Raw genomic sequence first — 25,721 nt, 5'->3', positions numbered from 1 at the left:
CACCGCCCGCCGCTCGCTACCCGCGGCTCTCCGCAGGCAGCGGCACAGCCTCCCGCCAGCCCCCGGCGCTGCCCCAGCCCCCCCGCGCCGCCGCCAGTGCTGACGGCGGGACACGGCCCGGCAGCTCCCGCCCAGCGCCTGGCGAGCAGTCCCGGACCGGCGGCGTTCCGCGGGCACCGGCAGCGAATGGCTCGCGCTTCCCTGTTTTATTTCACAGTGAACACACGCTGCCCCGTTCTTCCTGCCGTCCCTTCCGCCACCAGCTCCTTGGAGCCATGGCCCTGCAGCTATGCCCGCCACCCCAAGCCGCCGGACAGGCCGTGGGGACAACTGGTTTTCCCCTCCGGCTGCCCGAGTGCGTGGGCCGGCCTCACAGCCTCGCCCCACCCTCTCGGAGGCGGAGCCTCGGCAGCGGACCCGCCCCGGCGGGGCTGTCACTTCCTGCCCAGCGCTGTCTGCGTCCGGGTCGCTCGCCGTTCCCTCAGCAGCCGCTACCGCTCGGTTCCCCGCTCCCGCCCCGGGCGCGACACCCGCCTCTGGGATCGGTGCGGAGACGGGACCTGCCCGGCGGGGGTGGGGCGGAGCAGAGCGGGACGGGGCTCCTCTCAGCTCCTCACCGCCGGTGTCGGGAAGCGGCGGCGGCCGGGGGGCGGCGAGCCCGGGGCGGCCTTGGCTGCGGGCCCCGGCAGCGGGGCGGCCCCCGGCCCGCGGCAGGACGATGCCTGTGAAGAAGAAGAGGAAGTCCTCGGGCTCGGTGGCTGCGGCGGCGGACGAGACCGGCCTCAAGAAATGCAAACTCGGCAGGTACTGTCTCGCGGCGCCGCCCGGCGGGCAGCGGCGTGTGGGGCAGCCCGGGCTGGGCCGCCGCTGTCATGTCGCGGGCGAACGGCCGTGGCCATGGGCCGCCCCTCCGCGGGCGGGAGTCCTGGCGGCCTCGGCCGTACGGCAGCCCCGCTCCGCACCGCGTGTGCCTGGGCTGCCCCTTTGTGCGCGGTGCCCGGGGCCGGGTTGTGCCCAGGGGCGGTGGGCACGCCGAGCCGCTGTGGGGTCCGGCTGGGCTGGGCTCGCCACCTGGCGCAGTCGCTCGCCGGGCGGGTTGGAGCGGCTGCGTTTGGGTGGTTCGCACTCAGGACAGAAACACCGCGGAGCTGCTCCCGATCCGGGTTGGTGCTGCCTTGTCCTGTTACCCGCAGGGGCAGTTCCAGCATTTGTCCCGGTATCCATTGTAACCTTTTGTCGGGATAGTGAGATCTCCGCGTTTCGAGGTTGCCAGTACTCAGTGTCTACGTAAAGTCGTATCTCTTTTTTTTTCTTTTTTTTCTGTTTCAGTGAAATGGAAGGAGAGGTCAGCACACTCCAAAACAAAATCAGGAAGTGTTTTTCTAATAAATACAGGAGTCTGAGCATCTTGTTCGTTGACTACTATAAGAAGATCACTTGTGTCATGATACCCAAAAATTACCATTAGAATGTTAAATCATTAGTGTGGTGTAGCAAGAGCTTTCAGTGTGGTTATCCTAAAGTAACTGTATGCCTTCTTCATCTATTAGAACTTTTAAGTAGGTCAATAAACCAGTGGTTATGACAGGTATCCTGAAGACATAAGAATACAAAAGACTTAGGAAATCAACACTGTGGGAATGGCTATTGCAAGAAAATGTGTCATATGCCCTTTCTCACAGGCTGACCAAGCTTGAGCTTAGAAGTACCGAGGTTTTTATTTTGCTATAAACTGTTCATTTTGGTGAACTGTTCCAGAGCTCACTCTCTGGAGTCATTAATAGTCTTTTAGGTTCAGTCTAAGTTTATTCATAGCTGATTAATAACTGTTCTTGTACCTACATTATGCTTTCTGTAACACTCCTCCCTCATGGTTCTGCCTAATAGTGTATTTGAAACAAGTGCTTGTGTTTTCTCATTCATCTGGTTTGTAATACAGATTTTCAGTTTCTCTGCTCATCATAGCTCTTCTCTACATCTGTTGTAGTTTCAGTTCATATTTCTTGAACACTCCTGACCAAAATTCTATTATCTTAATTTCTTTTATCTTAAAAAAAAAATCTTTTGAATGCTCCTTAAAAAAAAAAAAAAAACACTACAGGAAACTACTAGTTATTGGACCAAAAATTCATACTAGCTGATAATAATATGTTAGATATGTGAGCATTTTTGACATGTCATTCTTATGTAGTAATATATTGGTAATATTCTGTAATAAAACAGTGATTACAAATGGGTACATGTTATACTGGATAGAACCAACATACTGTAGCATACTGTGTGGCTCTGTTTCTTTCTAGTGACTTGTGTTTTTAATGGCAGTGCATCTTTAATTTTAGCTTTTGGCACATAAGGCGTCATCTTGGAGAGTGTCGCTTTCTTTTCCAATGAAGTTTAAAGCAGTACCTGGGAGATAGAATTGTTCACCACCTCTCAGAACTGAACTGTTATTTTCCTGCTTGACATATTCATTTTAAAATTGCAATGTAGGAGCTGCATAATTTTAAATCCACTCATATGATTAGCTGTCACCTCATCCTTAGAAATAATCTTAGCTTTTTCTAAGTCTGTAACTTGTATCTGAAAAGAGTGTGCATTGAAGAGGTGCTACAACTTTTTACTGACTGAGTATGCTTTCATGTGGTCAGTGTTTTTACTAGAAGAAGTCAGATATTCTACGTATTCTTTTAAAGAATGATGTATTATGAAAATCCACTTCCTAGGCAAACTGGATTGTGTGTCGCATAATGAAGACAAAGTCTAGGGGAAGCTGTGTGTGCTGAGCAGTTGTAGTCTTACCGTGGATTGCGTATTACTATGCTGGCATGTGTGCCCAACATCTATAGAATTACAGATATTTAGTTATGTGTTTAATGTAAACAAATTGACCTGAGTTTTCTTCCCAAATTTGGATGCTTAACTATAAATAGTCTGACTTTTAAATATGTCAAACTCTGCAGCTCCTGTTGACCTAAATGGGATCTGTGCATATTCAGCACTCTTGAAGATCATGCTGCTTATTAGAGACCTAACTTTAAATGCCTGTATATATAAATATAAGTAAATAATAAGGCATTTGAATTACTGTGTAGTGATATTTTGACCATCTGTGTGTGGGTTTTTTGGTTTAATATCTACAAGATAACAGTACTTTTTCATTTCTGGAAAAGTATTAATAATAGTTGCAATGAATTGGGTTACGAGAGTGTTGTATTTCAGAATAACTATGTTCCAACAGGTGTTGAAACAGGATGGGAGACAGTTGCCTTTTCACAAATTCAGCTTCATTTTTGATGTAACTTCATGAAACAGCATAAATAATTTGAACTAATAATAAACAATTTGGAGTTTAATTTTGAATCATTTCCCTTTTCTCATATTAAAATAACACTTCTTATCCTTGTGTTTCTATAAGCTATTGCAGATCACAAGCCTCTGGTAAAGTAATAAGTGGAGAGGAACATTTTTCAAGCAAAAAGTGCCTGGCTTGGTTTTATGAATATGCAGGTAATATGCATTAGATCAATACTTAAAACTATATGGTTTTGTCTAAAACAAATGAATACATCAAATATCATTTGCATTTTGGTTTTTTTTCTAATGGTGATGTAGGCATTAAAAAATATGTCCATATTCACTTTCTTATGCGCTTGAATTAGTATAGCTTTTGCTATTGTCTTTTCCGTATTTGTTCTTTTTGACTTTTTCTTCTTTTCTCTATGCTTTATAACTTACTATGGCATTCTTCAAAATAAAAAAAAACTGATGTTGGACAGTACAGTGTTGAACCAGGATGTACAGAATGATCTACTTCTTGATTTGAAGTGGACAGTAGAACTCAGGACATTGAGAGATAGTTTAGACAGATGTTTATTTATCCAACTTTCTCTTCTTGTCTAGTCACTACTTGAAGTCTGTAAGAACTAGTGGTGATTAAAAGTCATTATTGGACAGTTGTCAGTGTGAAATGAGCTGATACTTTACTTGCCAGCAATTGGTTTGAGTATATTTATCAGAACTGATCTTTTCCTTGCAGTCTTTCCACAGTAATGAACTAGTCCTTATTCTAGTTCTCATCTGCTTTCTAATTTAGGTTTGAGGCATCTTTTCTTAGGAAAATACTAATTCTCAGCTACTTTTCTTCTGGTAAATACACCTGCACATACTTTTAAACTTTTTTAAGGCCTGTAAATTTTGACTTTGTTGTTGAGTCAAGAACTGAATGTAGGGGGTTATACTTTGATAATTAACCAGTAATCAGAATACGCCATGTTCCTACCATAAAATAGAGTTCCAGGGGAATAACACAGCATAGGAGATTAAATGTTTCCATTAAAAGAGAAAATTATACACACACACATATATATATATGAATTATACATGTGATTTCTGGGCCCAAAACCTGATTCAGGTTTATACTTGTCATTACCAGGGCACCTTTGTATGTGTTTCTCTTCATAACTTAAACTTGTAATTTTTTTAACATATGCGATGTAACGGCTCCTCAAAACCAGATGGCAGGGTGTTGCCTTGCTTACCTAGGCAAAACATTCTTTGCAACATTTTTCAAGAGGCAGGGGTTCATGATCTTAAATGCTAGTTGCATTTTATTTTCCTGTAAAAGTAGCCCTTCTCAATAGTTTTTATTGACTATGTTCTTGTCTCACAGTGAGTAATTATTCAATGTACATTATCCAAACTCTTAAAAAGAATTCTGTGTACAATAACAGCGGCAGATACAGAGGAAGTGGAGACAGCTGAAGATTCAAGGGAAAATAAAAAGACTGTTCTATGTATAAGTAGCAAAGTTTGCCAAAAGAATCTTAAGGTGGTGCGTTGTTTTGGAAGGTACAGCCTTTACCTTTTACATGAATTCATATTCACAGTAGCAGTGGTGACATAATGATCCAAGACGCATCAAAATCACATGTCAACAGGCCTTCTAATAATGTCTGGTTGTCCCATAGGAGTCCTTTTTGGAACAGGCTTAGGAGAAATAACTGAAACCAGGAAGGCTCAGGGAAACAAAGCATTGTAGGGTGTGTTTGTATGTGCTCTTTAAATACACTATTTTGCTGCTTTTTAGAAGCTTTCTTCATATTAAAAGGGAAAGGTGACAGCATAACCCTGATTGTGTGGTCCTAATCAAGTTATTTTCATTGCATTTATAAACCTTTTTCTGCTTTGGACATAGCCAACATGCTTAGCATTATTCTGATTTATTGTTATAATTCTCCCATATTACTTAACATCATAAAACTTATCTTACATTGTTTGAAGCTTTGTTTTCTTCTGTGTTAATGCAAACCCATAATGTTAACACCATTGAGAGAGTAATATCTGTAATGGTAGCTCAGATGGAATGGTTTTTATTGTTGATAAAATAACTTTTTAAAGAATATTATTTGTAGAATAAATTCAGCACAGAGTAGCAGTACCCAAGTTGTCTTAAAAACAATTGATTGCCACAATTATTGGAGTTGAACCATTGTGAAGCTCAATGGCATCTTATGAAAACTCACATACACAAAGTACAATAGCATGTCTGCTGTTTTGGGGAGGCAGTGCACAATATAAAAGTTCTGGTTTAGTTTTGCTTTTAATGCATAGTGTTACTTCATATGTCATATACATGTCTCAGCATTGCAGTTGATATGGTTCTAACATTTATGTGTTTTTAAACATAACTTGTATGAAATACAATCTAATTCTTGCTGTGTGTAATCCTTGTGAGTAGTGAATGTGACTGAGATTTCAGTCTGGCTTCTTTTTGGTTTTGAAGGTCCCGATGAAGTTGTGGGGCCCGAAGGAATGGAAAAGTTCTGTGAAGACATCGGTGTTGAGCCTGAAAATGTAGGTTCTTTGCACAGTACTCATAATTCTTTAAAAGAGGGGTATTGGATAAGGTTAAGTTCTGTGTAAAACTCTTAATTTCAGGAAACAAAGCATTATCTTCCTGCTTTTAGGAACTGTTCTATGATATTTTAACTCATTACATCAATTATGCATGGTTGCTGTGTGAGGGTGTTGGTTTTTTTTTTATAGTAATACTTTATTTTCAGAAATTGAAATTAAGGGAAAGATTACACATAGCTGAATTATTAAATGGTAACAAATATAAAGTGCAAGCATGTACAACAATTGCTAGAATGTTTGAATGCTTAGAGTTTTCTTCTTGGACAGCCAGAAATCAGCCTTTTCTTCCATACTGACTTCTTTCTATCCACTTGTTTCTTCCCCCTAGATTATTATGTTAGTTTTAGCCTGGAAACTAGAGGCTGAAAGCATGGGATTTTTTACCAAGGAAGAATGGTTAAAAGGAATGACCTCATTACAGTAAGAGTATTTTTAAGTATATAATAGAATGTTCTAATCTTATGTTTATACCAATAGATTATTCTTACCCTCAGTTTCTTGTACACTGGCAATAAGACACAGAAACTCTTGCTTTTAGCTCTGGTCTTAGTCACCAATTGGAAGCAGCTACTGTTGTTCATCAAGTTGTGAATCTGATGACTTCACTCAAATGATTAAAATTTTGTCTAACCCTAATAAGTCAAGTTTTGGTGGCTTCTTTTACTTACAAAAAGTGTGTTACAACATCAATCCGGTTAGTAGGCACAAATAAGTAGATCTGGAGATACCCATAAGCATATCTCTGAACTAGTATTCTAGAAAACTTTTACTGATTTCCAAGCTTTATAGATTAGAACTGCATTGATAATAATTCTGGTTACTACTGTTGTTTATTAAATGCAACTCAGAAGCCATGCTTAATGCTTAGATTAAGTAACACTTTTCAGTTTATTTATAAACTTCTCACTCCATCTGTTCATAAGAATTTTTGATGCGGTAATGCTCTGCCTGAAGAGGTTGTTTCTCTCATTAAACTCATCAGCTTTTTGTGAGGCTTAGTTCAGTTGTCAGTTCTTGTTCATTCTTCATTAAACTACTTACATTACATGAATGTTTTAAGGGTGAGTTATGACACTGCATTCAATATTAAGCATGTCAGGGAGCTCCTGTTGCAGCTTCACCATTATGCGGAAGAGGGGCTGATTTGACCCTTGGAGTTGGCACAATTGACCTGTGAATTGGTTTGAGAAGTTGCATTGGGCAGATACCCTCTGGTTATTTGAGACTATGGAGTAAGTGACTCTAGCTCTATGCAAATCTTATTTGATTTGGGATCAGGCTTCCGATAGATGTCTTGATGGCTTTGTGACTATGGGAAGCTCTTAAATTTACTAAGAGCTGGAATGATTAAATTGCCTGAAAGTCAGGACAACAGAGATTAAATTCTGGGTGCATAGCCCCCAGAATCAATTTGGGTGCATAAATGCTGAGATGCAATGAATGGGTATAATTTGGCTGCTTCTCTGAAGTACTCAATTTTTGCGCCCAAATGGAAGCTCTGTAGACTTAGCCAGTGTAGCAGAATGCAAGTACAAAGATTTATTAAATTGGACATCTCTTCAGAGCCAACATTGTAGATGTTTTTTTCTAAAAATCTGCTGTGATTAGGAATCTTCTGGTTCTTTTAAGAACAGAGCTGGTTATGCTGTAGGCTAAACATATTCAAGACAGAAAATATGGTGCTGCTGTGCATTTTTATATAAACAGACTTATGATCAAGAGCACTTGCTTAAACCTAAACCAGTTACCCTGTATGTTTTGCTTCCCCTGGGATACTCTAACAGCAGACTGCAGACTAAGCATCTGGATGAAGCAGTGGCACTAATGTAAAGGAATTCAAGATTCTTTGGCCTAAAAAAAAGACAATAAATCTGTAGACTTGTGCTGTTTGTGCTCACTGGGAAGGGAGGATCACGTTATGGGATTCCATCTGGGATGCAGGTATTTAGTTTCTCATGAAAGGTTTGACAGAAGTTTTGAAGGAGAAAGATTTTCACATACTTAAAGCAGTAGAGTATTATTACATTCTTGCATGGCTTTTTTATTATTTTTGCATTTAAAAATTACTTTAAAATGCATTCAAAGCCCAGAGTGCTTTTAATGTGCTAAGTACGATTGATATTACAGAATCCTTATTGCAAAATGTGTGAAGTGTCACGTAAGGTAATTGCATAAACAGGGTTGGGTGGAATTCAGCTCCATAGTGAGACACCTAAATGTGTGGTTTATATGCAAGAGCTGGATTTCTTAAATAAACTCTTACTGCAATCTTTGGAGATCTAGTCAACAGTGTGGAGCCTGGGGAGGTATTCAGTTTGCTCTGAGACCTAGTGACTGGTCACCTGCATTGCTCTTTCGGGTGGATTAACCAGACCTCTCTGAATGGCAACACCTAAAGTTTAGACACCTAAATCTTATCTACAGTTAGATGCCAACATTAGGGTGCCTGAGTCTTGAGGTGGCATTCTGTTTGTGTCTGGTTTTGTGATACGCTGATGAAGTTTGTTCTTTAGAGAGGAGGAGAAAAATAAATATGTGATAAGGTGTATGCTGTCAGAGTTAAGGTGGATCAAGCACTAAGTAACAGTGTATGAGACTTAAGCAACTTAAACTGTGAAAGTGAGGTTTATAATATATCATGTTGGTAGTGTGAATTCTGCCCGATATATTTGTGTGTGTATATACATATATATATATATATGAAGGTGTGTGTGTTTGTAAAAGCTAGGTGCCTGAATCTAAATTAAACACCTGAAGCTCTTTTCATAGTCAGCAGAGAGCAACAAGTACTGCTGGGCAATTTCTTTCATGTGTTTGAGACACCTCCTTAGAGTGAAATGAGTAGCCCTCAGGAAATGACTGGTTTATTTATTTTAAAGCCATTGGAGATTTTACTTTACTTTATCTGAGCTAAAGGAGAAGCATAGTTATGTGTTTTTCAATTGTAGGCTTTACAGACCTACAAAGAAAAAAAATCTAATTACGAAATGAAGATGAGGGAAGTGGGATTACAAGTCATGATTTTATTGAACTCCATAAAACTCACTGGTTAAACTAGGTAAATAGAAACAATTCTTTGTGTAAGGAAGTGTAAGCAGCTGTAATATCTGAGTACTTCTCCCTGTCTGCTGTTCTGCTTGTTTGTTTTTTTAACCTTAGAATTTCAGCTGAATTTTACATTAAAGTTAAGCTTTTGGAAATGAGTGGCCAGGTAAAGGGGAGAGAGAAAAATCAGATTCCAACTGAGAGAAAGATAAAGCCATACTCTCACATCTGTAGGGACAAGAGAAGCCACATGAGAGAGAGAGGGGGACAGGAAAGTCAGGTTTGTAACTTCTTGCTGTTTGCAGAATTGTTAGTTTAAAAAAAAAAAAAAAAAACGTATTTGGATTGGTTTTAATGATAGCCTAATATCAGCTGCTTTTCCAGCAAACTTCTTGCTTGTTGTTGCCTTTCTTTGTGTTGACATCTGTGAGGCTAACACAGAGCATAGTGTAAATAATTTTTAATGCCAGTATAGCATTCAATGTGTACTGATGTCTAAATAATTTTTGGTCTCTAGACCTGTAAATCAATTGACATAGTAAAACTGTATCATTGTCAGGACATGGAAAAGATGTTGTAGAATCATAGAACAGTTTGGATTGGAAGGGACCTTCAAAGCTCATCTAGTCCAACACCCTGCCATGAGCAGGGACATCTTCAGCCAGAGCAGGTTGCTCAGAGCCCTGTTCAGCCTGGCCTTGAATGTCTTCAGGAATGGGGCATCTGCCACCTCTCTGTTTTATCACCCTCATTGTAGAAATGTTTCTTCATGTTGAGTCTGAATCTCCCCTCTTTTTGTATAAAACCGTTACCCCTTGTCCTGTCACAGCAGGCCTTGCTAAAAAGTCTGTCCCCATCTTTCTTACAGGCACCTTTTAAGTACTGAAAGGCCGCAATAAGGTCTCCCCAAAGCCTTCTCTTCTCCAGGCAGAACAACCCCAACTCTCTCAGCCTGTCCTCACAGCAGAGCTGTTCCAGCTCTCTGATCATCTTGGTGACCTCCTCTGGACCCTCTCCAACAAGTCCGTGTCTTTCCAGAGCTGGACACAGGACTCCAGGTGGGGTCCCACCAGAGTGGAGCAGAGGGGCAGAATCACCTCCCTCAACCTGCTGGGCATGCTCCTTTTTATGCAGCCCAACATACAATTGGCCTTCTGGGCTGCCAGCGCACGTTGCCAGCTCGTGTCCAATCTTTCATCCACCAGTACCCCCAAGTCCTTCTCAGCAGGGCTGCTCTCAATCCCTTCATCCCCCAGCCTGTATTGATACTGGGGGTTGCCCCAACCTGGGTGCAGGACCTTGCACTTGGCTTTGTTGAACCTCATGAGATTCGCATGGGCGCAATTCTCAAGCTTGTCCAGATGACCCTGGATGACATCCTGTCCCATGGGTGTGTCAGCTGCACCACTCAGCCTGGTGTCATCCACAAACTTGCTGAGGGTTGCTCTCTTAAGCTGTTACTTCCTTGGATCTCTGTATACTCCAGTTACAACATGGAACCTGAATTTCATAAGATCTCATTTAAATACTTGAAGAGAGTTGATGGGCTAGATGGATGTAACTTCCTTTTGTCTATCTAGAGGACTGGAAAATGGCAGAGGAACTCCTATAGATTAAAAGACCTTCAAACAGCTTTATATACTACCATTAAATGCTTTTAGTTTAGTGTTTGTCTACATCTTACTAATTTTTATTTTCAGTAAAAGACAATCATGTGAGTAATTATGAAACATTTGAAAAGCTGAGTAGGAGTTATTGAATCATCACTGTCCATGTTAGCTATGCCTCAAATGAACTCTGCCTCAATAGAAATCAAAATAGGACTGCTTTGTGATACTGATTTTTGCTATAAATATGAGGTAGGGATGTGAAAAGAATGTAGTAAGCTAATATCTAGTTTCATTGATCTTGACGTAACCTTATTTAATGCTATGTTATAGTAAAGGCAGTTCAATAAATCATGTCTTTTTCTAGTCTCTATACAGAAGTTTGGTGTTAATTCACTTGTGCTGATTAGAAGGTTGTTCCAACTTAAAATACTGCTAGGAAGATTATTTTAAGTATGGGTGACATCATTTGTCTTGTTTATGGTACAGCCACACAAGCAGCTGTCTCCCTATGAAAGAGGAGTTTGGCAGCTCCGTGCTGCACTAATGTGAAGAAAATAAGTGGTCAGGGGTGGAAGTGCCTTAAAATGGCTGTAGCAGAGAGATGTCCCAGCATCAGGTCTCAGAGGGTGATGCCTGTCTCTGTGAGCATGATCTGTTTTTCTGCTTGGTTTTAAATAGGTTGGCAATAGCCCAGGAGTCTCGAGGCTTAATAATTGCACGTATTCATACCAACTTTTCCAAGAGAATCCCTTCTGCATTAAAATACATACAGCCAGTAGTACAGTAGACAATAACAGAAATGCTATGTTGTACTCAGTTTTATTATTACTTGAACCATTTTAACAAAATATTTTTAAGAAATGTAAACATACTGAAATTTGTGTTTAACCATGGTATGGTAAATCATCTCAGTCAAATTATATTTGACAAAATGAGTGGTAAACCCACTTCAAGTAATTTGTATCTTTACTACACTAACAGCATAAGCGTTTAGTTTTGTGTTAAATAGGTAGATCTATTCTCAAATGTAGAGGACAGTGTTATTGCATATGAGGGTCTAAACACAGAAAAAAATAGATATGAATATAAAATGAGATGTCTTTATAGCATAACACAATACTGTTTTAAGGGATAAATGATAGGGTTTGTAGAGCAATTAGATGGCTGAAGGCAAAAAGAAAACTGTTGAGTTTCTTTTTAACGAAATTTCCTTCCAACCTAATGGGTAGTTTATTGCAAAATATATTAGCTCTTGTCATCTGAATATGCAACTGAATTAGCTAATAGTTTTATTTACTTAGCACTCATCTTGGTGGGGACTCAGTGCTGCTTCAGAACCCATCAGCTGTTAAAGATGCAGATGTGTTCTCTGGGCTGCAGGCTGCCAGAAGGGGGACCTCTGACCAAAGGAAGTATTTGCGAACATCTGAGTTCCTGAGAGTATTGCTTCTGTCAGGCAGAATACAGGGCAAGGTGGAGTTTGTTGGTTTCTGCTGTTGTTGGTTTTGGTGTTTTAATCATGACAGCTGATATTTTGATATGAATAAATAGTATAGCGGCTGTTCTTCTGAGTGAGGCTTTCCTGGAGGATTAGCATGTGTAAATTATAGTATCCTCTGCCATTGCTGATGAACCTAAACCATATTCTAATTGGAAACAAAAGTCCTTGGTAAGTCAAATACATGGAGATCATCTTTCTGCCAAAAGGTTATTTTTGTGAAAGGGCTATCCCGTCAGCGAGCAGATCTGTACATTCTCCTACAGCCTGTGGGTTTTCAATTGAACAGCTACTGACTAATCCAGGTGATAGGCTTATCAGAGCTTGCATTTATCAGTCACAGAACACAAGCAGACTAGCATGTTTTGCAGAGTGCCTGCTCAGTTGTGCTGCTCATAAATATGTAGTTTTGAAGTATGTGTTTAGGGTTTGCCTTTTTACAAAGAGATGAAGTATAAAGCCCTTAATTACAGCTGGATTTTACCACCTTAATGTACACTGAATACTGTTTTCTCCAAACTTTCACAGTGATTGAAAGGTGAGATAGGGCTGGGTATGAATATAAATTGCAGAATATGACATAAAAAGACAACTATTGGAGAAGTAAAGCACAGACTTTGTATTACGTTGCTGATACATTTTTTTTAAAAAAACTTGTTTACAGATGCCAGGCATTTATCATTTCAGCAAGCTGCAAATGTAGAGCATATTCAGTGTTCTCCAAGTTACTTTATAATATTACTCCTGTACATCTGATTGCATTTTGATAATTTTAATTTTTATGTTTGCTGGCATTTTTTCAGTGTCCGAATGGTTTGTTTTGAATTTCTAATGTCATTTGTTTTTCTTTAAGGTGTGACTGTACAGAAAAATTACAAAGTAAATTTGACTTCTTGCGGTCACAATTGAATGACATTTCATCCTTTAAGAATATCTACAGATATGCCTTTGATTTTGCAAGGGTAAGACTACTGGAATGTTAGAGAAGTTCTTTTTTTTAATTATTCAATGAACTTATACTTGAGGGGGTTTTTTGTGCTTTCTTTCTTCAACCTTAGGATAAAGACCAGCGAAGTCTTGATATTGATACTGCAAAATCCATGTTAGCTCTTCTGCTTGGAAGAACTTGGCCACTGTTTTCAGTATTTTATCAATACCTGGAGGTAAATGTTTCCTTGACTTTCTGAATGATGGCACAGTAGCTGGGCAGTTCTGTGAAAAGATTTCAGGGTTTCTGTTGTTTTGCTCAAGAATCTATCCTTATTGCTCTTCTCCTCTTGCTCTCTGTGCTTATGAAACAATGATGTTCTTACATGCATCACAGATCTTTTCTTCATCCCTGTGCCCCACCCTCCCTTCTCTTATTAACAACAATTGAAGTTTCTTCTTAATTAAAACATAAAGGTAAATTTAAAATTGAGTAATAGAGCCCCAGTAGTCTCTTCAGCTGCATGTGTGCTGAATTTCAAGTTCACTTTGTGTAGATATGGTATGTAGGTGCCTTGGGCTCAGGCTGTCTCTAGAAAATTTTGGTCAACTCAGCTCCAAGGGGTTTAGTCGGTACTGTGGATGTGTTTGGGCTGTGGAGCGTGCTGGGCTTGAAACTATTCCCTGGTTTCAAATCGGTACTAACGCTGCAAAGTAGATGTCTTTATAATCATTCTGTATTGTACCCTGGAGAAAAGATTTTTGTAATTGTTCTTTCTGGAAATGTATCTAAGCTAAGTGTGCCCCATTTCAGGGCATGACAACAATTTACCAGTTTTTGAAGCTTTGAAGTGGTGACTTCCTGATTCCCTGGTATTTCAATTGTCCTCTGATTTTTCAAGAAATTATTTTATGTAGTTTCAGAACTATGAAATATGTGCTGTGTAGCCTTTCAAGAGATGGAAAACCAAGGAAATAGTAGCCATTGTTACCCATTAAATTGTTTGTTGGAAACTGAGGATATAATGACAGAAATGGGAAATGAGGTGCCACATTATCAAATGTCACTTGACATTTTAATGTCCTGAAATTATTTTCCCTAGCAATCGAAATATAGAGTTATGAACAAGGATCAGTGGTACAATGTGCTAGAGTTCAGCAGAACTGTCCATGCAGATCTTAGCAACTATGATGAAGATGGTGCATGTAAGTATTCATAACATTTTGCTTATTCAACTATTATTTCAGTATTTTGAATTTGCATTAAAAAAATCCATAACAGAAACGATACTATACGATGTACATATTTCTTTTCCAGCAATGCATAGAAAGACTGTCCTGATACCCATCCATCTTCCAACTGCAGATATTAATTGTAGTATAATATCAGTGGTATGATGGTGTACTTGAGCCGACTTGTATCCAGTTGAGGATCTAGTGAAGCTACTTGCCACATGAAACTACAGACATGCAAACAGAATTATAAACAGCATACTCTCATTTTGTACTAATATATAGTAAATTCTGGTTAAACTAACTATAAAATACCTGAGCTGCTGGTGCTTGCAGCTGAACTCTACAGCTGGCTGATAGTCAATCATACTGTGACTGAACTGGATTAGACATCTTGGTTTGGTTCATGTTCTAATTATGTGAAATTTTGAAAGCCTTAGGAAGAGGGTATTAGTTCTGCTGATTTAAAATATAACCTTATTTTTATGCTTTCTGTTCAGTTCAGCTCAGTGCACCTGTCAAATGTCAGCAAAGCCTTTTTCCATAGTTCCATATAGCGTTATTTGTGTACTTTTTGCCACCCTTGGATTGAAATGATTGTAGTCATCTTTGAGTCTTTGTAAGTATTTGATCATAGGATTGACATGGTTGTTACCTAGACCAGTAGTTTTAAACTTTGTACTTTAAGAAAAGGTGTTTGTAATACATGAGCAAATGTAACTCCATATTTCATCCATTTGCAGGGCCTGTACTTCTGGATGAATTTGTTGAATGGCAAAAAGTTCGTCAAGCGTCATAGCAAGAATTCAAAAGAAAATGCAAAAGTTTTTTTGGTGCCCACCTGTACACAAACTAATGAGAAAAACAAAGGATTGCATTTTCATTTTTAAGAAAGACTTTACAGTAATTCTTTTTCCTTTTTTAAGGAAATTTTCTTGTTATATGTGATATGGGCATTGAACCACACCTCTTCTGAGACTGAAAGTTGGAGTTCTTGTTTTGAATCTTATGTTTATAGCATTTATTTCAGAACAATAAAGATTCAGATTTGTGACAAAGGCCTAAAAGTGAAGAATGTCCCTTGAATGTGAGTGTGGTGTCTATTTTTAAACCAAATCTTTAGATTATCTTTCTCAGAAGTGCTCTTTGCTATGGATTTTTGAAAACCTTAAAAATGCTTAACTGGCACTGTTGCTTGCTGATGATATGATTGTGTGACAAACGTTAGAAAGAATGACTGATTTTTTGAAGCCCTGGGTGGGAGTGTGCTAATTTGTATATTAAGTATTGGACATGGGTTGTGCCCCAGCTTTCGGCTCCTTGTGGAGATAAAGGCCTTAAACTCTTATTTTTCTCTTTTTGGTTTAGTACGCACCCAGTGGCATGGCATTTAGTGGCAGGCCCTTTTAAAGCAGAATGGTGTAGAGCGTATGACTCTGTGTGCAGAATGAAAACTGATTGCCTGTGCTTCAGATAATGAACAACAGATACTCTGGTACAGTGAGGCAGCTTCAAATTTTTACCACAATTTAGACTTCATATTGCTTTGTATAAAAAGTGCAATTTATATTTTAAAAGAGAAAGCTGGAAAGACTTGGTTTCAGGCTTTTGCTTCTTACATGTTTTAGACTGGAAGCTTTCACAACATGACTTTTTTATCTCCCTGTGTGCTTTTCATAATGTAACTCAAAAAGAGATTATTCAGTCACCTACCTTTGGCCTGTATATAACAGGCTATATTAACATGTACCTTGTTACTCATGTATTGAGTCCAACAACTACTGCAATTGCCCTTTCAGGCTCTCAGTACTTAGAGCAACCTTTAAATACAGTAGAAGTTTGTCACTCTGCCTTCCTGGCCAGGAGCCCACATGCCGCCCTTGAAGTCAAGGAATTGTGATGAATAAATGTGAGAAACCGAAACAGAATGAGACAGTGGAACATTTGTAACTTCTACTTGATTATGTAAATGCATTATGTAGACTGTGATGATGCCATGAAACTCCAGTCCATGATCAAGGCCTCATTGTGCCAAATATTTCAACAGCTTGAAATAAGAATAGACAATGTAAGTTAGGCATGACTTGAAGATCTTTGCCTCAGGGAAATGACTTCTGTTTTGCACATCATTTAGTCAGACTAACAAGCATGAGTTTTCCTATCCCTAAGGAATACTTTATTCCCAAGACAATTTTTTTTTTTTTTTACAGGAAAGGGTTTAAAAAGAAAAAAGTTGTGAGGAAAAATTAAATAATAATAAGAGGGACAAACGAGTAGTGTGTACCTGTGCTCTTGTTCTACTAAAGAGGACCACTCTTGCAGGTTACTGTCCAGACCTGCTTGCTTTGAGCTGCAGGAAGCAACCCAGTGGTGGCCCAGGGGCTGTTATGCAAGTCACCTGGTAGTGCAGTTGAATCTTAGCTCCGTTCCACCCAGGTGAAAAAAAGCATTGAGGGTGGGAGTGGGAGGGAAGTTGAGATATTTAGAAGATCTCTGCTTGGCCTCATGTAGGCTACAGCAGTTCTCTTCAATATGTTTCAAGCTGTCCATTTGCATTGCTGATTATTTAAATTTCACTCACAACAGAGTGCCTTTCATTTGGAAATTGCCCTACCCCACAGAAAGTTATTGCCAGAATGAGATTAACTTTGAGAGTCCCAAGATCTCCTGCTAGACTAAGGTCCTAAGATGCACAGATAAACATGCACCAATGAGCTACATCAAGGGAAGTACTGCGGTGTACTAAATCTCTGCAGGGGCACTGATACTGAAATGACTTTCTCAAATTGACTACAGTCGCTCTCCTTGCTTAGTATGTTTAGTCCCCACTATCACTGAGAAATTTTCTTTCCAAAAGTTTTGGAATACTGGTTAGAAGATGAATATTTCATGGTGTGATTAAAAAAAAAAAATAATATTTTTTAAGTAACTGCAAACTGTTGTGAATTCAATTTAAACCAGTTGATCCTAGAGGATGGTATTAGAGTCTCACAGTAGGAGTGATGCATCTACCAATCCGAGGTGGTCAAGTACTTACGGCTAAGGTCTAAGACACAACGTGATGTATCATTTGTATCTCTGTTAAGGTTTTATCAGTATTCCTATAATAAATCCATGTTTCAGGGATTTATAACATGGTTGTGTGTGTGGTGGAAAATCATCAGTTACTGTAAAACTTTGACTGGGAATGAATGTATTTAAACTACTTAAAATCAATATAGTTTTTCAGATTTGAATGAAATAGGATTTTAAGTTATGTTTTTGTGCTCAAAACTGCAATCAGATTTATTGTTTAAATGTGAACTAATGGCTTGTACAGTTTCATTGTGAGCTGATCACTTTTATTAGCTATCCTCAATTAAATCACCTTACAGCTTACTGTGGATAAGTGCCAAAAGCTGTTTATTTATTTTATTTTTTGAAATTTTGTGCATGTCCGCAAGCCAAAACTGAGTTCATCTAGATGCTTTCTTTAGTCTTTGAATTTTAATTTTGCTTTGCTCAGGTGCATTTCAGTCTATTGAATTAAAAATGTGACACCTTATTTTTCAGTATTCTAAGATGAAAGTTCACAGGTGAAATATGCTGCCACAGTTGTGACAAATAATAAAATTGAAGGTGAAATGTCTTCCAAAACTGAATCATAGTGGTGTCTATCTTGATGTTACAAACTTCACTTTAATCTCACTTCCATTTCTTGGTGTTAATTCTTCTTAACATGACTAGCATTTTCTAGTTTTCTTAGGTAACTAACAGTTTTCATGCTTAAATCTGCAAACGCCCACCTGTTCATGGAAAAAGCCATACTGGTAGATTGGAATGTAATATTTCTCCTATGTAAAAATGTGATCTCGAATTAAACAGTCATGTATGTTCATCTGTGTCTTTAACTGTATATGTAGTTTTGATCCAATTTATCTTTACTGTTTAAACATCTAATTCTTTACTGATGACTGTAATTTCACATTTCTATATAGCGGAATTTGAATTTTGCATTTGAGATTGCTATGGATACAAGCTGGGTACCAGTTGCAGGCGGCCTGAAAGGGGACACTGTGGTCTGTTACTTTCATTGTTGAGGTTTTTTCATATCTATCAAAAGCTTTGAGCTGATATACTGATATTGGCTGCACAAAAATTGCAAAGGGGAACATAGGTTTAACGTTTCTGATGTTTTGTTCATTTTTTTTTAAGCTAGTGAACAGTCCCTTCAATGCAATATGTACAAACTTGTACAGGTTTAGCTTTGTTAAGTATGACAAATAAAATGGTATGTAATAGGGTAGAAATATCTCTTTTTTTTCCTTTGGTCATGCTGCCTCTTAGTTTTTTCTGTTGTATAACTGTTCTTAAAGTCACCAAGAGACCTAATTCCAGCAAGACGGATCAGTCTAATTTCTAACTTTACTGAGTAATTTCTTTGCTCCTGTGTGCATATAGAGAAAATAGATCTCAACTGGGAGTAACAGCAAAGACCATTCTTGATTATATCCTGTGTTACTAGGTGCTGATAGAACATAATAGTCCTGGTAATTAACTGTCATGAATTATTCATTGGATGAACAGTGTTCCAACAACTTGTTGCAATGCATGTGAATGAAAAGAGAATGAGCTGCTCTCTCATGCTCAGCCCCCTCCCACACCTCCAGGTCGCTTGTCTGTTTTCTGGTGCACTGTTCCATAGGGCCTTCAGAGCCCCTTACAGAAGGTATCAAAGCCAGCATCCCGTCATAATTTGAGTTAGTGACACTCTTTTCCTCGCAGGTACAGATGGTTCCACTACCTGACACTTTCCAGCTGTGCCACAGCTGCCTCAGGACAGGCCTCCCTCCCTAAGACCATCCCCTCCCTCCATTGCCTCCACAGGTCCACTTTGGTTTTTTTTTGATAATGAAGCTCCCCATGCCTTTCTGAGCCAGTAGGATGTTTAGATGTTTGCAGTCCAGGTGTCTTCTATCAGTATCTACAACTGATGGCAGCAGTTCCATACTGCTCTTCAGCCTTGTCTTCTGAATTACCCTTCCATACTTCTCTCTGCCTCTGTGGGAAAGGTTAATTTCTTAATCCAAGTTGTTTCCAACCGTGTTTCTGTTGAATCACCTACTACTGTAGAAGTTATTAAAATGTTATGGTTGTGTCCTTTTACTCTAGAAACCATGCTTATTGATAAAGATGCTTTAAACATGTAAAATTTTTCAGCTTCTTAAATTAAACTTCCCTAATTTTGACAATTTAAGGAAAAAAAATCATTCTGTGTTTCAGGAGTTATGTTCACGTGTGCATTTTTATCAGCTCCATATTGAATTAGTGCTGATTATAAAATAAAGGTATTTTCAGCTGATTTAAATTCTAGCTAATATACAACTTAGTTTTTTCCTTGTATTCAGAATTATTTAATTTTTATTTTCAGTTTATTTTATTGTAGTGAATTAAAGGGCTAGAATGTACTGTCAGCTAATAATAGTACTGAGGTGATTCTTTTTAATTTTTTAAATGTAGAAATATTTCAGGAAGGTTTACTGTGCCTATTGCAATAACTTAAATGACAATGAAATTAAATGGTAGAGGTGACTTATACCCTACTATTATAGGCTTAATGTGAAATGATTTTCCGCATTCAAAATCAGTTAACTGTATATTAGCTTTTCTAATAAAAAAGGGAATACTTTCTTATAATGTAATGCCCCTCAATAATTAAAATTTGTAAAGAAATATGATAAACTTCAACAGTTAATATTACATCCTTGTCTACCTGGTCAACATACTTCATACTGGTTTTTATCTGTATTTTTACTTTGCAAAGATGAAACTCGTTAAGACTCTTAGGGTGGCTGCTGGAAGAGGAAGCCATTTAACTGCTGGAAGTTTCCCCAGCTGTAAGAGAGTCCACAGGAGATGTAGGACCAGTGGACTCTGGTTCCTCTGTTGCACATTTGTTAGAGATGTCACACTGGACAGCAGGAGTAGATGCACTTTTGTTGTCCTCAGCCACATGTGACCCCCCAGAGACAATCAGCTTCTGCCAGGTTTGATCTGGAGCAAGGAACTGCTACAATAAATAATGCACCCAACAGAAGTTTTCTGAACATTTATATTATGGAAATGTGACATACCAGTGTTGATAGCTAAGAACATTACAACAGCCATGTCAAATCTAAATGAACCAGGACTGGGTTTAACCAGCTTTAATAGATTTGTGGGCTGAAATTGCCTTTTTATAGTTCAGAAATCCCAAAGTTACTTTGTTTTTGCTGAGTTAGCTCTATGGGGTTTTGACTGGAAATATTTCCATGCAATATATAACACATTTTGTAAACAAGGAAGTGATCATGGTTTTTCATATCAGTGTAGTGCCAGTAAAATATAGATCGAATTTCTGGACATAAAATCATGTCTTGTTATCAGTGCATGGTTTACCTTCTTATTTTATTTTACATTCCTAATCTGGTTTTAAAAGGACTTTTTACATCACTTCATTGAATTTAGTTTTGCAAGTGCTTATCAGCATGAGCAAGAGTTGCACAAGTATGTCCTTTGTGATCAGTTGATGCTTTGTCCCACCAACACATGGAAGGTGAGCAACTGATAATAACTGAAATTCTAGAGCAGCAGTATGCAAGCAGAAATAGAAATTCCCATGTAACCGTTTTCTTCTGTTCCCCCATTGCTAATAGTGAAGCTGACAGAGTTACCAACACCACCAGCATTGTCCTTCCAGCCACTTGCACGGGCTTTGCAATGTGCCCAGAGATGCCGACCATCACAGCCAAACAACTAAGAGACCTCTGAATCATGTCGTGGGAGAAGAGTCAGGTTTGTCTGCACTGTATCTTGGTCACAGTGACTGCAGCCCAGAGATGCTGTGCTAGTTCTGGGAACAGCTCTCCAGTGCAAGTGGTTTCCATTACAAAAGGATTTATGAATTGGTTCCTGTTAAAACATGATTATGTAACTTTATCTCACTGCTTTGCTCTTATTCCAAAGATATTAAATAAATTACTTTTGAATGTTAAGGCAAATGCTAAGCACATTAATACTAGATGATACTAAGTTTGAAGGCCTCACACTAAACAAACTTGTTAAATACAGCTAAGAGAGAAGTCTGATGAATGTATGATTCACTGTGAGAGTGTTTCATTATTGAAATCAGGGGTGTAAATGTACAGGTAGAAGTAGTTACATTTATCCGGTCTTAAAATTACATTTGGCCCTTTGAAGGCAATCATGAGGCTGAGATGGCCCCTGATGACAATGGGTTTGACGCCCCTGATCTAAATGCGTATTTTTATATAATAATAAAATCATATAGAATCATAGCATGGTTTGGGTTGGAAGGGACCTTAAAGATCATCTTGTTCCAGTCCCCCTCCAAGAGGCAGGGACACCTTCCACTAGACAGGGTTACTCAAAGCCCTGTCCAGCCTGGTCTTCAGCACTTCAGGGATGGGACATTCCACAGCTTCTCTGGGCAGCCTGTTCCAGTGTCTCACCACCATCATGGGGAAAAATTTCTTTCTTACATCTAATGTAAATCTACCCTCTTTCAGTTTAAAGCCATTACCTCTTGTCCTATCACTACATGCCCTTGTAAAACGTCCCACTCCAGCTTTCTGGTAGGTCTCATTTAGGTGCTGAAACACTGCTATCAGGTCTCCCTGGAGCCTTCTCCAGGCCTGCCTGCATAGGAGAGGTGGTCCAGCCCTCTGATCTTGTTGGTGGCCCTCCTCTGAACTCACTCCAACAGGTTGATGTCATTAAGACAGAACTTTTTATGCACAGAAGAAAATAAACAGGGCTGTGCCAAAGGTTACTGTATTTTGGACTTAGATGAGCACATGTTGAGTGCCTGTCATGTGCTGTGTCTCTCAGATGACATTGCCATCTAGAGCAAGGTTAGGAGCCAGCATCCAGATCCCTTTTGGATACCTGTGTGCAATATCTAACCTTAGAAGTGACTATAACCCTAATAGGCCCAGGCTTCTGCTGCTTCCTGTGTTCAAAAATCTGTTGATAAGTGTCCGCAGAACTGTTCCATTTGACATTTCTGAGCAAGTAGACACCTGGATCATGTCCAAGGTCTATGGCAGTTCAAAGAGCTGGCATGTATTTTGCTTCTGGGCAAAATATGGGAGGCGTTCCAGTTTATACCTAATTGAGTCACACACAAAAGATAATCACAAGCAGACAACTGGTCTTCCTTTTGTCCAATAGCTTACATGGTTTTCATGAAAATACAGATGAATATTATAAACTTAAATAACCATTTTAGTAGGGCTTAGATTCCTGATAAGTGCCCTCTGTAAGTAAGGGAACATAGGCACAGTTGCAATCAACTTTTTCCATATTTCTCTTAACTCTTTTAACTCTGACGCATAAGTCCAGTTCAACAAAAGGTTTATAACTTAATATATTCAGCACAGTCCATCAGCTGAGTAAACATGTTGGATGTAAATCAGAGATGCTGAATGAGTTCATCAGGCTGTTGGAGATGGGTCACCGGCTGCTTCCCGTGGGAGATGGCAGCACCAGCTGTCCTGTAGCCCAGCCTAAGCAGGTGACACGGGGTCAGCTCTGGTACAGCAGAGCGAGCTATTAAAAAAACACTTTGGTCAGCACTGGGAATTTCCTTGGAGATCTGGCCCAGTCCATCTCAATTTAATGTTGCTCATGAAATAAGCGTCCAAGGCCTACAGAAATCCAGAAACTGTAATAAAAAATTAATTATCAGTTTAAAGAAGCTGTCACAGGTAGGAAAATGAACTGAGAAGTTAGGCCAACAGGGAGAGAGACATGATGCTTTGAACAATAGTGAAAAGGCTAATCAAACATTTCCTCTTCCATTCATCATTTTTGTATGGTCTCCTGCAATTTTTTTTCTTTTTTTTTAGAACATATACGGACATGGAAAAACATTTAAGAACCTTTACCTTTTTTTTTTCCTATGGTTTGTAGAAAGACTAAAAACAAAAGCAGGAGAAATTGCTTCACAGGAAGAATCACATATACGCAGCCCGTTTCTGCTACTCAGACTAGTCTATTTTGGGCTAGGTTGGGTTCCTTAACGCTTTGCTGCAGGGGGAATGTTGCTCAAGTGTGAATTTTACTTGCTACCTATGTAGGACAAAGTGTTAAATGTTCCTATGACTTCATCTGGTATCTATAAAAAGAGCTGATATCAAAGAAAATCCGAACTTCATGTTGAATGCTTCTCTACATGTGACTTGAAAAATCTAAAGAGCATTTCACTTGTGATGCTTCCCAATAAATAAAATATACAAATGGTATGTCCTGTAAATAATAGTGGTTCCTTTATCTCATGCAGATTTTTGTTTCGCACGTAAACTTCATATAAGAAAGGTCCTTTTCTGTTCAGAAGGTGAGTTTTCCCACTGTCAAAGGGACCACTGCACATGGACCAGGCTACAGCCAGGAAGGTCAGCATCCCTGCTCGGGCTGTTCAGGCCACAGCCATTGCTCCTGCTGCAGGTTAAAGGGAGACCAGGAAAGTTTTGTTCTTGAGGTCTATGGCATGTTCTGGAGGGGATTTTCCCTTCTGTGTTTCTGTATAATTTTGTTCCTTTGGAAACCACCTTCAAAACCTCATCTGAAGTAGACTTGATGCCAGAATGGTCATAAAAGTTATCAGTTGTTTATTAGATTTTAAGTCAGAAATGTAGTCCCTTTTGAAATTCATAACTCGTTTGGAGACACTTGCTGACAACTTAAATGTTTGGTATTTTTCGCAGCCTGATGTGTCACACAAGCACCACATCAGTCTTTGTTTTGACGGAGCACTGTGTAATGGTGACTGTTGTTTATGGTGCATCAGCCCTCTGAGAGGCAAGCCCAGGAAACTCAGAAGGCTGTTGTTCCTTGGGGAATTTTGAGAGGAGACTTCTACAGCAAATGCTGCAAAATGGGTATCATTTAACAACACACTACAGTAATTTTCTAATGTGTATTCTTTATTACCTAGTATGCACATCTCCTGTAAGAAAGACACTCTTTTCTATTACTTGTTCTGTAATTGAGGCTTTGATTCAGATGTCACAATGTAACATCATGTGGCTCATGCAATTCAGAAATAATCTGTAACCACATTAGTCCCATTCTGTTTTAGTAAACTATCTCTGAATGCAGTAGGACTGCAGTTTTAACCTACTTGAGTGCTGCACAGTTTTATTAAGTATTCTTGTGGTAGCTGCCAACTTTTTCACTTCAGGAGTGGGTGATATCTATATACAGATTAATTGCAAGGGTGTTGTTTTAAGAACACCCAGTTACACATGTCAAATTACTATCAGGAGCAAGGCTGTGATTTGTTATTCAGCATTATCCCTTCCCAGATTATAAGTGGTTTTGTTATTTAAAAATTATTATAGTTGCAAGCCTACATACCTATAGAAATGTTTCATATCTATTTCGTGGTTTTGTCTCAAAGTAAAGGGTTGATGTATGGCACTATGCCACCAAACTTTGACCTTACCTATTCTGCTCTGACCTATTTTTCTATGAACCAGGTGTCTACATCTCCTTCCCATCCAACTTTTTCCTATTCCATCCGACTTTTAACCAAGCCTTACTTTGAGTCCTGCAGCTGAGACCCAGGAAAGTTCATCTATCAGTGGTGCCCATTTTCTTTATTTAAACCTTATATGAATTTCTTCTATTAGATCCAAAGAATCCAGACTGCTGTAGTGAGTTACTAAGCTAGTACACCTTCAGAAATTTAACCATAAAAGTAGTCATACCTTGTCTATGACACTGAGAAACATGGAAACTATATTTTCCTTTGCTAAATATTGTCTACCTGATGAGCATGAACGTCATGCTTTTTTTGGTCTTTTTTTTGTCTTTTTTTTTTTTTTATGATTTCTTTATTCGTGTACGTAATTTGCTTCTGTGAGTGGGTCAAATACACGCTAAGGACAGGAGAAACAAAAATGACTGCCTAGTTTTAACCTCTGTATAACACTAAAATAGGGTTTACCTAGTGATTCTGGCTATGGAGGTAGATATTCTTTTAGCTCATTCTCCATGAACAATATCTGATACTAAACAGATTTTTTATACTGGAGCAGCAGCGGAGTGCTGTGAACGTTTTCAACAAATTCATTTTTCTATTGTAAAAACAGTAATGATGTAATAGAATCATAGAACAGTTTGGGTTGGAAGGGACCTTCAAAGCTCACCTGGTCCAACCCCCCTGCCATGAGCAGGGACATCTTCACCCAGATCAGGTTGCTCAGAGCCCCGTCCAGCCTGGCCTGGGATGTCTCCAGGGATGGGGCATCCACCACCTCTCTGGGCAACCTGGGCCAGTGTTCCACCACCCTCAGTGTCAAAAATTTCTTCCTCGTGTTCAGTCTGAATCTCCGTCCTTTAGTTTAAAACCATCACCTCTTGTCCTGTCGTATCAGGCCCCGCCAATAACAGCAGGTGAAGGGAACCGAAGCAGCCGCCACCTCCTCAGCCGGACGACCCACCGGCGC

At 39.2% G+C, this 25,721-nt stretch overlaps 1 protein-coding gene across 1 annotated transcript; it reads left to right on the top strand.

The window, feature by feature from the left end:
• Positions 1 to 441: 441 nt before the first annotated feature.
• On the top strand, positions 442 to 18,106 carry DCUN1D5 (defective in cullin neddylation 1 domain containing 5). The gene is made up of 8 exons (XM_065831951.2): positions 442 to 804; positions 3,416 to 3,507; positions 5,783 to 5,853; positions 6,245 to 6,336; positions 12,923 to 13,031; positions 13,128 to 13,232; positions 14,100 to 14,202; positions 14,973 to 18,106. The coding sequence occupies exons 1-8, from the start codon at positions 719 to 721 to the stop codon at positions 15,026 to 15,028; spliced, it is 714 nt and encodes a 237-aa protein (XP_065688023.1). The 5' UTR covers positions 442 to 718; the 3' UTR covers positions 15,029 to 18,106.
• The last annotated feature ends 7,615 nt before the right edge of the window (positions 18,107 to 25,721 follow it).

The sequence above is a fragment of the Patagioenas fasciata genome, chromosome 1 (assembly GCF_037038585.1).
Source record: "Patagioenas fasciata isolate bPatFas1 chromosome 1, bPatFas1.hap1, whole genome shotgun sequence".
Lineage (NCBI taxonomy): Eukaryota > Metazoa > Chordata > Aves > Columbiformes > Columbidae > Patagioenas > Patagioenas fasciata.
This window is presented reverse-complemented; position numbering and strand designations above follow the sequence as displayed.